Raw genomic sequence first — 14,364 nt, forward strand, 5'->3', positions numbered from 1 at the left:
TACTCTCCAAAACAGAGCTGGGGAAAATCCCTGCCGCCCAATGTCTAATGGCAGTCCCAGTGAGAAAATGGCAGTGCGCTCTCCTCCATTGCAGGTCAGGTATAGCACCGGGAAGTGTGACGCTGGTGCCTGCAGTCCTACCCATGTTGACTCAGACGTAAGCCCCATTGAATTCGACGGGGCTTACTTCCAGGTCATTTGGTGTGGGATTGCAGCCTGAATCATCCCTCTGGGACATTTGCAAACATGGACACAATGACTAGCAGAGGTACCCCCATAGCTTTCGGTTCTAGCTTTCCATCCTAGTGCAATATAGCACTAGGAGCCTTTGCTTATGCAGAAAAATACTACTTCAGCAATATGAATACCACAAAAACACTTGGAGCCATAGTTAAGTTTAGTAGCATTAAATATAAAAAATCCAACTAAGGGACAGTGTTAAGTAAAGGCTCAGCTGAGCTAAGAAATGTTGGTGGATTCCTCCATCTATTTTAGTTCCTCACCTCATGTCTGCTTCTCCTATTCCCCCACTGGGATTCATAAGGGATTCCAATAATGCCTGTCTCTATAAGGCTTGAATATTGAACCTAATGCATTTCAAAAGCGGGGGGGGGGGGAGTCCTATTGCTATTCTTGTCTCTTCTCTCCCCGCCCTATGCCCCTTCCACAGCTGGTCCATCTTGCCAATGAAGCCCCAGGCATTCATTCCTAAAAAGATCTATCCATTATTATCCCATTATTATTGGAAATTTTGGATGACCTGCAAATTTGCCATTTCCCCTCTTATCCCAGCCTTTTAAACAAAACACATTTCTATCAAGATACTAGCCCACCTGTAACCGGCAGAAGCTCTCTAGGGCTTCAGGCAGGAGTCTTTCCTAGCCCTACCTGGAAATGCTAGGAACTTAACCTGCTACCTTCTGCACGCAAGGCAAATTCTCAGCAACGAACGGAGGCTTAGTTCTGCAAAAGAAATTGCCAGCTGCCTCCTTCCATGCACGGAAGAAGGAGTGTGCAAACCTCATCCCCGTAATGCTAAGCCACGTTTTCATGTTGCTTCTGAACCAGACCCAGGCCTTGCACCTGCAGAACAGGCTCCCTCTGTCATTGGTGCAACTCATATCTCCTGTCTCCATTTCTTGATCTCTTGCGGTGAGCAATTGGGCATGTCATGGATACCTCTTTCTTTCATCTTTTGGATTTCACCTCCTATCCAGCCGTATCTAATATTCCAGCCTTAAGAGAACCAGGTCCTTCAAACTCAGAGCCATGCTGGCCCTTCCCCTCAGATACACAGCCAGACCCCGGCCATTTCACTCATTGCAACCTTTTTTGTTTGCCGAGATGTTTTCTTGCTTCGCTCGTTGCTTTATTTGTGTTGTTGTTGTTCTTGTTGTTGTTGTTGTATTGCAATTCTTCACAGCGGTGATACATCTCACACAGCGTTTTTTTTTTCCTCCAACCCCCAACCCTCTTTTTTTTCCTTTCCTCTTTCCCTCTCATTCTGTGGCCATGATTGTGGATGTGTTGTGTCCTTGTTTTATTTTTTGCCTGCCTCGCTCTATCTCTTTGCTGCACTCCCTAGATTCCCGTCACACAGTCCTCTGTCATGGATGACATTGAGGAATGGCTCAGTACCGACGTGGTAAGACTCTCTTCTTTTGTTTTGCTACTTTTTATAAAATTTCCTTTGATATGTTTCTGCATAAGAGGCTGTGCACATCACTCCTCTCAGTGGGAAAAAGCAACACTGTCTGTGAGCAGCTGTGGCCATAATAGCGCTGAGGGATTCTGTTCCGCGGCCCATCCAAGCACCCCTATTTTCCAGGGAGAATCCCGGGTTTACAGAAGCCGACCCGGTTTCTGATTTAATCCCAGAATGTCCCGCTTTCCCTTAGGATGTCCCTATTTTCATCAGAGAAATGTTGGAGAGCATGTAATTATGCGACCCCCGAGCCAAGGAGATAAGTAACTATGCAGCCTTTAGAAAGACATCTGAAGACAGCCCTGTATAGGATTTTTTAAAAAAATGTTTCAAGAGAAGAAGAGGAGTTTGGATTTGATATCCCGCTTTATCACTACCCGAAGGAGTCTCAAAGTGGCTAACCATCTCCTTTTCCTTCCTGCCCCACAACAAACACTCTGTGAGGTGAGTGGGGCTGAGAGACTTCAGAGAAGTGTGACTGGCCCAAGGTCACCCAGCAGCTGCATGTGGAGGAGTGGAGACACAAACCCAATTCACCAGATTACGAGTCTACCACTCTTAACCACTATACCACACTGGCTCTTTCATGTTTTATTATGTTTTTATGTTTTGGAAGCCACCTAGAGTGGCTGGGGCAACCCTGTCAGATTGTGTGTTTGGAGGGGGTATAAATAATAAAATTATTATTATTATTATGGAATAGGATGTCCCTGTTTTCAAGGGAGAAATATTGGAGGGTATGCCATCCACACCTCAGCTCCATGTGGCTTGTGAACCCCTGGTGCCTCCTTTAATTCCTCCTCGTCTGTGCAGGCATTCCCCTCCAACTGCCGCTGCCCCACACTTCTCCTTAAATTGATGTAGCTCTCCCAATTTGTGTTTTCATAGCATAGGGAATCTTGAGATTTAGGGAGGAGAAACTGTGGGTGGGACAGCAGTAGTTGGAGGAGAATGGAAGAGGAGGAATTAAATTAGCAGTTCACAGTCCACATTAAGCCAGGTATGGACACGACCTCAGATTGTGAGGGAATGCTACTGTTGAATGCTTCCCTCAAACATTTGTGTATCTCTCTCTCACACACAGTTGTAGCTCAACCAGCCCAGTTCCTGATGTGCTGTTTTTCTACTTAGAACATACCATTCTTTACATACATACATACATACATACATACATACATACACACACAAACACACACACAGAGAGAGAGAGTTCTTCAAGTTTCCCTCCTCCAGGCTTCATCCACATGCAAGACGGAGGCGTTAGCAAGCTTGGGAAACCTAAAGATTAGTAGAAATCTGGGGGTGGGGAGAGAATCAAGAGGAAATACCTAAGGAGGCAGGATGCAAGTAGACCCATGAGGACCATTGCTAGCCCTACTCAGAGTAGACCTGCTGAAAATAATGGACTCTACTAACAGGTTCATTAATTTCCATGGGTTTATGCTAAATATTTGGATAGAACACAGGAATGATGGCTGGCTGCTGATGGGGAGGCGAAGGGGAAAGCAGGCAGAGGGGGAGGACATGGAATGGAGTGTTCTGGAAAAGGGCATGGCTGGCTGCCTTGCATTCTCAACAGGAGCGCTCCAGCTTGCGATGTTTTGTTCCCAATCCTGCAGGGAACTGCAGATGCATATTTACACATGAACACTCCATCCTACATTTCTTTCTTTCTTTCTTTCTTTCTTTCTTTCTTTCTTTCTTTCTTTCTTTCTTTCTTTCCCGCCCATCTGGCTGGGCCTCCCCAGTCACTCTGGGCGGCTTCCAACAAAATATTAAAATACAGTAGTGCATCAAACATTAAAAGCTTCCCTAAACAGGGCTGCCTTCAGATGTCTTCTAAAAGTCTGGTAGTTGTAGTTCTCTTTGACATCTGGTGGGAGGACGTTCCACAGGGCGGGTGCCACTACCAATAAGGCCCTCTGCCTGGTTCCCTGTAACTTGGCTTCTCACGGTGAGGGAACCACCAGAAGGCTCTTGGAGCTGGACCTCAGTGTCTGGGTAGAACGATGGGGGTGGAGACTCTCCTTCAGATATACTAGAATCTTATTTCCACTTGATTCTGCAATGTAAGTAGACCAGACCATCCCCATGAATGAAACGGTAGAAGGGACTACATCTCTAAAGGTGAAGAGCCATGAGCATCAATAGCCTCCTCTGTGCTGGGGGGGATGATTCCAAAAGCAGCCAAAATACCCACCTTATAAGGAGCAAGCCTATCAGAACAGGGAGAGGACTAGGCTGCAGCCTTTCTCTGTGGTGCGCTAGTTTCTACTTGAGTTTTTGTTTTGCTTCTCTTTGAGGGGCATTCAGCAATCATGTTTCTTTGCCTGACATGCTATGCAGTCCATTCTGCTGCAGGCATAGGCCAGGTCCAAGAGATGCAGCGTGAGGCCATAGGCTGAGGTAGGGGAGGAAAGTCAGAGGTGTGTGCTGGGATCATATTTATTCATCCCTCAAGTAAGTAAAGTAGCCCAAAATCAGGGAGGGGAGGGATTTTAACAGCCCTCTTTCAAAGGTACTAGTTTACCTAATGAGAACTCTCTCTCGCTCATGCACACACACCCCTCAAGTGGTACATCCCAGAATCTGCTTAACCTCCCCTGCCCACCTGTTTAATTTGTATAATGGCTCTCTAATTTGAGTGTGTGTTTGGTGGGTGGTATATCTGCATATGGAGACTGATTTTGAAAAATAAACAGAGCAAAATGTGGTCCCTCCCAGATGTTTTGGGCTACAACTACCTTCAGCCCCAGCTACCATAGCCAATAGTCAGGGATGATGGGAGTTGTCACCCAGAACATCTAGAGGGCAAAGCAATGGCTTTCTATGTGTGTGTTTTTAATTTATTTGTAATATTTTATTACGGCTTTCTGCCATTGAATTGTTACTATTAGCAGTGGTTGCTCTGAATATAGAGTCCTGAGCTGACCAAAGAAAGGCAGGGAGGTGCGCCCAAGTTTTTGCACGTGGGCCGAAATGCTGGAGCTGGAGGTGGGACTGCCCTGGCTGCTGCTGAGACGCCACCAGGCAGTAGGTCCACTGTGCTCTTGATCCAAATGATCATGCAGGGCCGGCCCTACGGTGAGACAGAGTGAGGCAGCTGCATCAGCTGCCCTGTTCACCTCTAGGCTAGCCTGCTGCCCTCAAGTGCCATGGAAGACACTATTCTTTCATCAGCACTGGAGTAAGATTCAACTGCCAGCCCAAGTGGCTTCCGTATGTTCCTTGTGGGAGGGCACCATCCTGTCCCTCAGCTCAGGCAGCAAAATGTCTTGAGCCAGCTCTCAATATGTAGCTCTGTTTGGATGTTCAAAGCATCAGGAATCTCCAAGCTGAGGGAGGAGAAAGTTTGGGACAGCAGTAGTTGGGAGAACACCACATGGACGAAGGGAAATTAAAAGAGGAACCAGGGATTCATAAGCCACATTAAGCCGAGGTGTGGACGGACCCTATGATACCTCCCTCTCCCCCTCACCCAAATCCCTGGAACAGCCTCCTTTAGGGTGGCGGAATGCAGCAAATGAAGATGCAGCTTTTAAAAATAAATGAGAAGAACTTAATTATTTTCTAAATCCCTTCTATACTGCTTTTCGTTTATAAAGCAGTTCACAATCTTTACATGAAAACACATCAATAAATAACAACAATTAAGCCATCCAAATAGTCATTACAAATAATTACAGCAAACACAGTAGCTGTATAAAACAACAACAAATAAAGCAAAATCCTCAGTGTCAGCAGTCAGGAGATTCCAGGGCAAACATCAAGGTCTTCAGCTGTCTGCAAAAGCATCCCATCACTGAGGATTGCCTAATCTGCATAGGAAGCTTGTTGCAGAAAATGGGAAAACCAAACTTTAGTAGACCACAGTATGATCAGGAGGGCTCTCCCTGCAGATCGCATGCCTGATAAGTGCAAAAGAGGACAGAAGACCTACGGCTGCTCCAGCCTTTCATTTTGCTTTGCCGTTTTGTGCATGAAAGTTTTCAACCCACTGCTCAGGGGCACACTGTGAACTCTATTCCAACTTCTTACATCCAGTCATTTTTCCTATAATTGATTTTTATTCCAGACCTCGGGCTGGGGTGGCGGTGGGTTGGGGAGTCACCTTTCCAGCAAACGTTTCTTAGCGACTTCTTGGCTTGCCCGTGTGATGAAGAACTTGCTTGCATTCCTGTAGTAGTCCATCCATGGCCCCCATTTTAGCGGAGGTGTAAGAAAAATGGTTATTTGGGGTCCCTGTTTTGATGTGACCCTGACTTGAGTTGGAAAAGGCCTGTTCTCCTCCTCCTCTGATAAAAAGGACAAGATAGTGGAGACAGCCACTACCCGTGGCACAATTGTACTTGTTTCTTTCAGAGAAGGAATATTGGTTGGTCTAGTTTTAAGGTGTGTACATCACACTAGCTGTGTACATGCCATCAACTGACTTTAATGGTGCACCTGGTTATTTTGATTGCTCCGTTCCAGTGCTGGAAGCACCTTAGAGGTATGAGCTACGCAGGGACTTTCTGAGCATGTGCTGATACTTCTTTTCTCTTCCCCACCCCCACTTTCATTCCAACTGCAGAAAGGAGACGAACTGGAAGAAGGAGTGACGAGTGAAGGTAAACAAGCAAGCATGTGGGAGGGGGAAAACACACACACAAAGTCAAGTAAAATTCTTGCAAGGCACAAAGCCACCTGCAGGACTGTGTGTTGTGATACCTTGGGAGTGCAGGAAAAAAGTTCAGAATGTGGCAGGCAGGATGGTCTTTAAAAGAACAAATACTTCTTAGTTGTTTTAAGAAACAGTGTATAACAGAATGAAAAATAAGCAAAAAAATTTTTTAACAAATACAAAGTTGACATCCATGGCAGAGGTCGATTGATTCAGCTGGGAAAACTTGTCGGGACAAATATGTCTTAAATGGTTTCTGAAAAGTGCAGAGGGTGAGCAGCTTCCTGTTCTCCAAAACAACATGGCCATGTGAGATACCTGGTGTCGGCAGGAGGGAGGGCCTGTAGTGCCCTGCATATTTCCTTGCCGCTCCCTAAAAGTTATGCAAAATGGGAGACATGTAATACTTTCTGCAGTATTCAGCTTTGGGGGCAGATGGGGCTCGTCAGCCTGGGAAGGAAGCCTGTCTAGGAGAAGGAAAACTTTGATCCTACGCCTCCGCTGCCTTGCGGCTATACTCGTTCGTGAGAAACCCCAAGGAAAAAAACCCATGCCTACTGCCTTGGAAGATATCTTCGGGAGAAGAAAAGGCTAAGGAGTAAACCCTACACAATTAGGGAGTGGGGTGCCTAAGGCAGTTGAATGGCATCTTGTATGCCTTCTTCCGTTAACTCCTGCAGCCAGTGTGGTACCAGATGTACTGCTCTGCTTTCCTTTGGACCACATCAGCAAGGCCAAGAGGACCACATCAGCAGCCCAGGACCTTTTGCCCTGGAGAGGTCACTTTGGTGCTGCTGATGCAGCAAAAACAATGTACGAGTCAGCAGATACGAGTTACTGGTCTCTGCAGCCACAGCAGGCGCCATGATTCTTCTGCAGTTTGACTTCACCCCCAGAGGTGCACTTCATTGTCTCTCGAGACAGGTGGATGCCTACAAGTTGGGGGCAGAATTTTGTTTCAGGCAGAGAACACACAGACCAGGATGCATAACACCATACTGTTTTGTGTTTGTTTGTGTGCACAAGTGGTCTTTCTTAGAAGCCATTATCAGGGCAATCATCCCTTGGAGTTCAATCAAGCCCTTCTTGCAGAGAGTCAGTGGGCTCTGATTTCTGACAAGGGAACAGTAGATCACACCCCACATTTTTTTTAGGTATCCTTGGCTACACTGGTGCCCTCCAGATATTTTGGACTAGCAACTCCCTGTTGGAGTTCATAGTCCATGTGCAGCTTGGCAAGTGAGCAATTAGTGTTTTGACTACAGGCTAGGGAGATAGAGCACAGGAGAAATTTGCCTAGAGTAACAGGTCAGTGATTGGCTGAGGTCTCTCATATAGGCAGCATGACCTATGACATTGTTTGGCTAGTTAGGAGTATTCTGGAGAGCTTGAAGAGTGATGACGTTCGTGTCTGTATATAGTAACTTGTATGTAGCTTGTGAGTTTGCTGTCGTATATATTAAACTACAAAATCGAGTTACTGGTCGTCAGCTTTGTTGCTGATCGTCGTCCTGACTGTGCAGTCTCGATCGTTGCCTGGGAAAAGCTGCACTACTCTGCTAAGTTGTACATCATTGAAGAATTTCAGAGGTGAAGAGACTAGTCCTAGTAGCATGCAAAAGGACTTCAGAAAGTGCTCACAGGCTTCGGAGTTTTAACACTCCCATCATGCTGTGCTGGCTGGGACTGATAGAAGCTGTAGTGCAGAACATCTTGAGAGCACCAGGTTGGCCAGGGATGTTTTGGAGCAGCCTGAGTGCCACATGCCCTTCTGGGTGACAGCAGTGGTGGGCATGGGCAGAGGTAAAAGTGGGTAGAGCAAAGAATGTGAAAGTTACCTTTTCCCAGTAGATTCATTTCATACATACATGCACACCCCTTTCTATCCTCCATTCAGGCAAGCAGGAAGCATAATCAGAATTCAAGGAAACATGGCTGAGGCTTGGGAGGTCAGGGAGAGTCCTGAGGGCTCGATAGAGAGCCTTTGGCCCCCCAAGGCCTGAGGTTCTCCATTTCTGTTTTAGGGCATCGGCCGCAGGAGGCCCTTTTGCAAGGGGGGCAGTTTTGCAGAGCTGCATAGCCCCCGCAGGCATCCTCGTGCCATAGCTTGCAGCAAAGTTCCTTTAGCCCTAAATTGCAACATAAACTCTTTATTATGTTTAAAAATCTTGCAGAGTTTGACAAATTCCTAGAGGAGCGCGCCAAAGCTGCTGAAAGGATCCCCAACCTGCCCTCGCCACCTCAGGAGGAGCCCACGCCACCGACGACGGCAAACCCCCCAAGCAAAAAGAAGCCGGAGCGCTCTGAAGATGCCCTCTTTGCCCTGTGACGCTCCTTCCTCGGCTCTTCTTCCTCGTGTGCGTGTGTGGAGGAAGGCAACCGCGCAGTCCAGCGGCCTCCTTGTGCTCTCCAGCTAGCGACGAGCTCCCTTTGCCCCTCCTGGGTTCCATAGATGGCCTCTCGTACCTCTTGGAAGCGATCCAGCCCGAATAAGCTAACATTTCACAGAGTATTTACATCCAGCCTTGTCACTTCTGTGGCTGTCCTTGGCCACTCGCTAAGCTCCTTCTCTCTCGCACCCACCCACCCAGGTCAATACCAAGACCCTCTGTCTTTTTTAATAATAATAATAATGCATGAATTCTTTCTCATCTCACCTCCCTGCATTCCTGGCAGACCCAGAACAGAGTTGTGCAGAGGGTAGTCTTGTCTTTTATTTAAGCCAAAACCTCCTTTCTCCCACAAGCCAGTCCAAAGTGCAACATGCTTGGTGCATCTCTGATAGCGGTGAAGTGTGTTTAGGTGCCTGTTTCTCAAGAACCGGCGTAGCCTTCCCATAGGTTGAACACAAAAGAAATTTATCGTCTTGCTCCAGTCCCAGAATTTGGCACCATGCGTTGCCTGTTCCACCTCCCCAGCTGGGTTGTGGATCTTTTCGTGGGATGTTTGTTTGGCTTTCTGCCCTAGGGTGGTCAACTGCAGTGAGGATTGTGACCTGGCTCTGATAGGTAGGCCGTGTTTCTTAGCGGGTACACTGTCTCTACAAGGGAGAAGAAGCTCCCCCCCCCCCCCGAAAAATTGGCAGTCTTTAAAGTAGTGTCCGTGTTTGCCAGGTGGACTCCTGGCACACCCATACCAAAGGCCTGCTTTGCATGGGTGTATGTGAGACACACACACACGCACGCACGTGGAAAGGGGTTTAGAATAGATCCTCTGTCCTTGCCACAGAGCTTCAGAATGCAGAGGTGTCGCTGAGAATCCTGGGAGTAGGATCTGGCCACAGCTGGGCTGCTGTGTGCATTGCAAGGAAGTTGCACTTTAAATTTTGAATGGAGAAGCTTCAATGAGTAGCAAGAGACAGTGTGGTGCATAGTCTGGAATGACGACCCTTGTTGGCACCTCGGCTGCTGCGTTCTAAGTGATGGCTTTCCCCGTCTTGTCTGCGTGCCCCTCTGCCTCCGCTAGCACCCCTGAAGTTGCTGTCAGGATTTCCAGGCTGTGCCAAATTCTTGACAGGGTACTTGTCTTTCGCTTCTCTGGCCTTCCAACAAATCCCAAGTGGATTTAGAGAAGGCAGAAGTGACCCTTTTAGTATAGGAGTTGATCTTGCTTGCTGTTGCTTTGCTGGTCCAGCACGACTGCCACTTCCTGGGCCTCCATACGACTGGTAGCTTTGGGTGATGAACCTGTATGGGTGTTTTGCCTGGCGGAGAGAGGTGCTCTGAGATGGGAGCGCCCCACGCGATCCACTGACAATTTGGTGCGTGGTTTCAACCTGTCCAAGGGTATAATGTAGGGTCCATCCAGGAGGAAAGTAGCAACTGCCCCCTCCCTGGGAACACGTCATGTATTTGTGCAGGATTAAATCAAACCACAGGAGTTTTGTTCTGCTTTGTGGTGGAACTGTCTGTCATATATGGTTCGACCTCCTGCCATGCGGTTAGTTCTGCTGTTTTGATCCCAGCTCCTAGTCTTGATGTTTGACTTGGTCCACCCCACGCAGCAGGGTGATGTGATAGAGACCTGTGGTAGCTGAGTGGGCTGCACCACTTCCTTGTTTTAAATATTCTGTACAAATCAAAAGCTAGCGCAGCAGGCAAAGGAGTGAGCTGGAATCTTTTCTTGTTACAGTGTTAGGTCTCTACTTGCTATGAATGTTTACAAGGAGGAGTATTCAAAAAGGGCCCTCTAACAGCCGCAGTCTGAAATGATATTGCCCCATTCTGCTGCCTCTTGCAACATCCGCTCAGCGGACCTATGCTTTTAAAAGCTCATGCAACTGGAAGCCCTGTTTTGGACGTGGCTGTTCGATGCGTTGTCTGGCCTCATGTCTAGTCCAGTTGGATGGTGGTTTCTCCACCTGCCTGTGTGGATATTGTGGCACTACTTCTAATCAAGAATGTTTGGGTAACCTGTGTGTGCGTGTGTGTGTTGCATGTTGACATTCCAACGCTGTGATCTGGCTTCCTGGCTACTTTAAGAAGGAGGACCAGGTCTCTAGCACAGGGCTCTGTCTCTAGCACGTAGAGTAGAAACCAGTTGTGTCCATTCCATTGCTTTGTAGTAGCTCAGCATTGGGGAACAACCTGTGACCCTCCCAATGTGACTGAACTAGAGCTCCCATTATCCCTGATCATTGACCGTGAAGGCTGGGGCTTATGGCCGTTGGATTCCCAGCAACAGCTCGAAGGACCACAGGTTCCCCATCCCTGTTCCAGCAGCGTTGAGATCCCTTTAGAGGTGGATTTGTTGCAAGGAGGAGAAAAGCAGGCAGCCATTGCCAGCTGTTTTGGCAAAGCGGAGAAGCATCTCTTCCGGTCTAGGCTTGGTGAGAAATGAAATGCTTACTAGTGTCAGAGAGATGCGGACATTTTTGCTTCCACCCTACCTAGATGCTCCCCAACAGGGGCAGTTCCTGCTGCAGGAGGAAGGTCCCTTGGCTCAAGAGCCCTAGGATGTTCCCGCGATCACCCAGCTCTTTCGCCTGCAGCTAGATGCCCTCGGAGCATGTGAACTTAGGTTTCTGGCTATGTCCTAGCACAGCCTTCCCACAACCTGGTGCCTTCCAGATGTTTTGGACTGCAGCTCCCAGAACATCTGCAGGGGCACCAGGTTGGTCTGCAACACTCACTGAACCCCTTCCAGAGCTTTTTTGGGACTTTCCCTAGCATCCCATATCCCAATGACCTCCCATTGCTTCCTTGTGACGCCTAAACTGGGAAGTTGAAATTTAAATATATTTCATCCCTTTGTCCTTATTTCCCCAGGCCTTTCTGCCCTCAGTTTTACTTCCTTGCTCTCCAACCCTCTTCACCATTGCCGTATTCACAGGGGTGAAGAGAGAAGGGGCCGTCTATTGTATTAGAGGCCAAAAGTGAGGGAAGGCTCTTGACCCCAGGAGGCATAATCCACGAGAATGTGGGACTATCCATTTAAAAAATAAATCCCTTATCTGTGTTAGGAATCACTAAATGACACTAAATTATTGTTGGGATCCTTGCTCAAACACTAATGAGGCCCATCATTTAGGCTTCGGATATTTATTTTTGGCCTGATCCTGTAGGAAGTTTCTTGGCATCATCTCCACTGAAGTGAGTGGGAACTTGTACGAGAGAAATCCCTGCTGGATTGGGACCTTAATCGTTACCTCCCTTCACCTGTTCCTTTCCCCCCACCCCCAAAGAAACGCATCTCCTACAGCATCTTTATTAACACCTTCTGTGTTCTGAGGTGTCAGAACGAAGAAAACGAATTGTTTCCGTTTAAAATATATTCCATGTGTGAGGAGGTGCATAGCATGTTCCTTCTTTACCACCAACCCCCCCCCTTTTTAAGTGTTATGTGTAGAATTCATATCTGTATAAGACTGGTGCAATAGCAAAACCTGTTACGAATTCTTAGGCTATGAAGAAATTGTTAAATTACCACGTGTGTGCCGGGGAGGAGAAAGCCCTTTAAATTATAACGAAGTTTCTTAGAAATGGAAAGTGACTATTTGGCCGTTGTCCTGGCCATACAGCTGTGCGGTTGTCGCCATCCTGGTTCCTTCCAGCTGTTTTGTACTGCAACTCCCACCACCCAGCTGGGTCTGATGGAAGTTTTAGCCCAAAACATCTGGAGCACACAAAGTTTCCAAAGACTGGCCTCCAGCATCTGTCTCTCTGTCCCCATCTGCATTATACATTTAAAGCCGTATCATATCACTTTAAACAGTCATGGCTTCCCTCAAAAAATCTGGGAAGTGTAGTTTGTCCAGGGTGCTGAGAGGAGGCCCCTGTTCTTACAGAGCTATGATTCCCAGAGTTCCCTGGGAAGAAGGAAGGGTTGTTCAACCAAACTGGGAATTGCAGCTTTGTGAGGGGAACAGGGGTCTCCTAACAACTCTCAGCACCCTTAACAAACCTCAGTTCCCAGAATTCTTCGGGGGAAGCCATGACTGCTTAAAGTGGAACGACTGTGCTTTAAACTAATAGTGTAGATGGGACCATAGCCTTTGGGGGAGACAGTGAAACCTTCCAGCTTCCAGGAAGAATGGGGAAAGAATGAAACGGGGGCAAGGAGGCTTCCAGCCATAGCAAGAAGGCCACCTTCTTTCCCATTCCCTAGTCGGAGACCTGCCTCTCTGGAGCATTTGCTACCAGCTCCTGTTGGCCCAGACCTCAAGCCTGCTGTCCACAGCCCAGAACTGGTTGTGCCAGTGCAATGGCTCTCTGTAGCTGCTGCATCTTGGTAATCTGGATAAGAAGATAGCCGTCCTGTTGACACTGCTGTTACAGCAGGAGAAGCTGTGCCTGGCCTTTTCCTGTCACTCCCCATCCCTGTCCTGTGAGGACAGGCAGAGGAGGAACAAGAGGGGTCCAGGGATGGGGAAGCACTTTTTCCTTTGTAAAAGAAGGTTGCCGGGGTATTAGTTGGCTGCCAGCCCTTCATCTGGGTGGTGGCTGGCAGATCAGTGAAGAAAGCGTCTCCAACACAGGAGATTGGGGTATTTTAAACCTTTTCATTGCACTTTCCCCCTGCACAAGCAAAAGAACACCAGAGCTGCCTCAGCGCTCACTTCCGGCAGTCTAGCGTGCATCAAACCTTCATTCGGTTTAGCATTTCCCAACCTGGTACCTTCCAGATGTTTCAAACTACATTGCCCCCAAACGGCTGGGGCTGATGGGAGTTGTCGTCTAAAACTGGGGAAAGTCTGATTCAGTCCCTGTGAGGATCAAAGAGAGGTGAAAGCACCCCCTACTGGTAGGATAAGGACAACTGGTGCAGGGCATGGGATCCCCCTGATGAATGGCCTATTGACCCCACAAACTTTAAACCTTTGACTCTGTTTTTGTGTCTCCCGCCCAAATGATCTCTGGGAAATGCCTGTCTGCAAAGAGATGAGATGCATTTAGCACAATTCATGGCACTCTCCCAACGCAACAGTTCCCAGGGCTCTTTTTTTGCAGGAGGGGGGTGCAGATCGTAAACGATGATTTTTGAAGTTTGAAGCGGTTTCAGTCCAGTTTAAAATGTCTCATGTGGATAGGTGAGCTTGCCACTAAACCACAACTCCCATCATCCCTGACCATTAGCCATGCTGGCCGAGGCTGTTAGGAGTCCCAGCAACGCCTGACGTTGCCACAGGTTCCCGATTCGTGAGGAACTTGGGTGTTTATTTGAGCCATCTTTTCAGGCTTAGCCTGGAAAGCAAACTTAACATGGTCTCATGACCCTTCAGGAGAGCACAGAAGGTATGGAGGAAGTATGGACCCAATTCTTTGCTCAACCCTCTGGTGTTAAATGCTGACTTTAAAGTTAATAGCTGCAGCCATAGAAGCATCAACACAGGGCGGCCTTGGATGAATGGCAGCTGCAGGATAGCAGTCAAGAATTTGGCCCTTTTAATTATCCAGCATCTGGTGTGAACACTTGGCCTCCTTTTAACCGCCACCCATCTTTGATACCTACAGAAGTGCGGACCACACCTGAATTTGTGATCCCACAACACCCTTTT

The 14,364-nt window shown here is 47.8% G+C and overlaps 1 protein-coding gene across 6 annotated transcripts in view; it reads left to right on the plus strand.

The window, feature by feature from the left end:
* The window catches only part of TOM1L2 (target of myb1 like 2 membrane trafficking protein), a 46,672-nt gene extending 37,235 nt beyond the window's left edge, over window positions 1-9,437 (plus strand). For 4 of the 6 annotated variants that reach the window (XM_053366191.1, XM_053366194.1, XM_053366192.1 and 1 more), the window contains 3 exons: window positions 1,586-1,645; window positions 6,279-6,315; window positions 8,543-9,437. In XM_053366191.1, the coding sequence (XP_053222166.1) occupies window positions 1,586-1,645; window positions 6,279-6,315; window positions 8,543-8,697 (252 nt within the window). In that variant the 3' untranslated portion in view covers window positions 8,698-9,437. The remainder of the gene's footprint in view (window positions 1-1,585; window positions 1,646-6,278; window positions 6,316-8,542) is intronic. The other 2 variants (XM_053366196.1, XM_053366197.1) reach the window with 1 other exon arrangement.
* The last annotated feature ends 4,927 nt before the right edge of the window (window positions 9,438-14,364 follow it).

The sequence above is a fragment of the Podarcis raffonei genome, chromosome 14 (genome assembly GCF_027172205.1).
Source record: "Podarcis raffonei isolate rPodRaf1 chromosome 14, rPodRaf1.pri, whole genome shotgun sequence".
Lineage (NCBI taxonomy): Eukaryota > Metazoa > Chordata > Lepidosauria > Squamata > Lacertidae > Podarcis > Podarcis raffonei.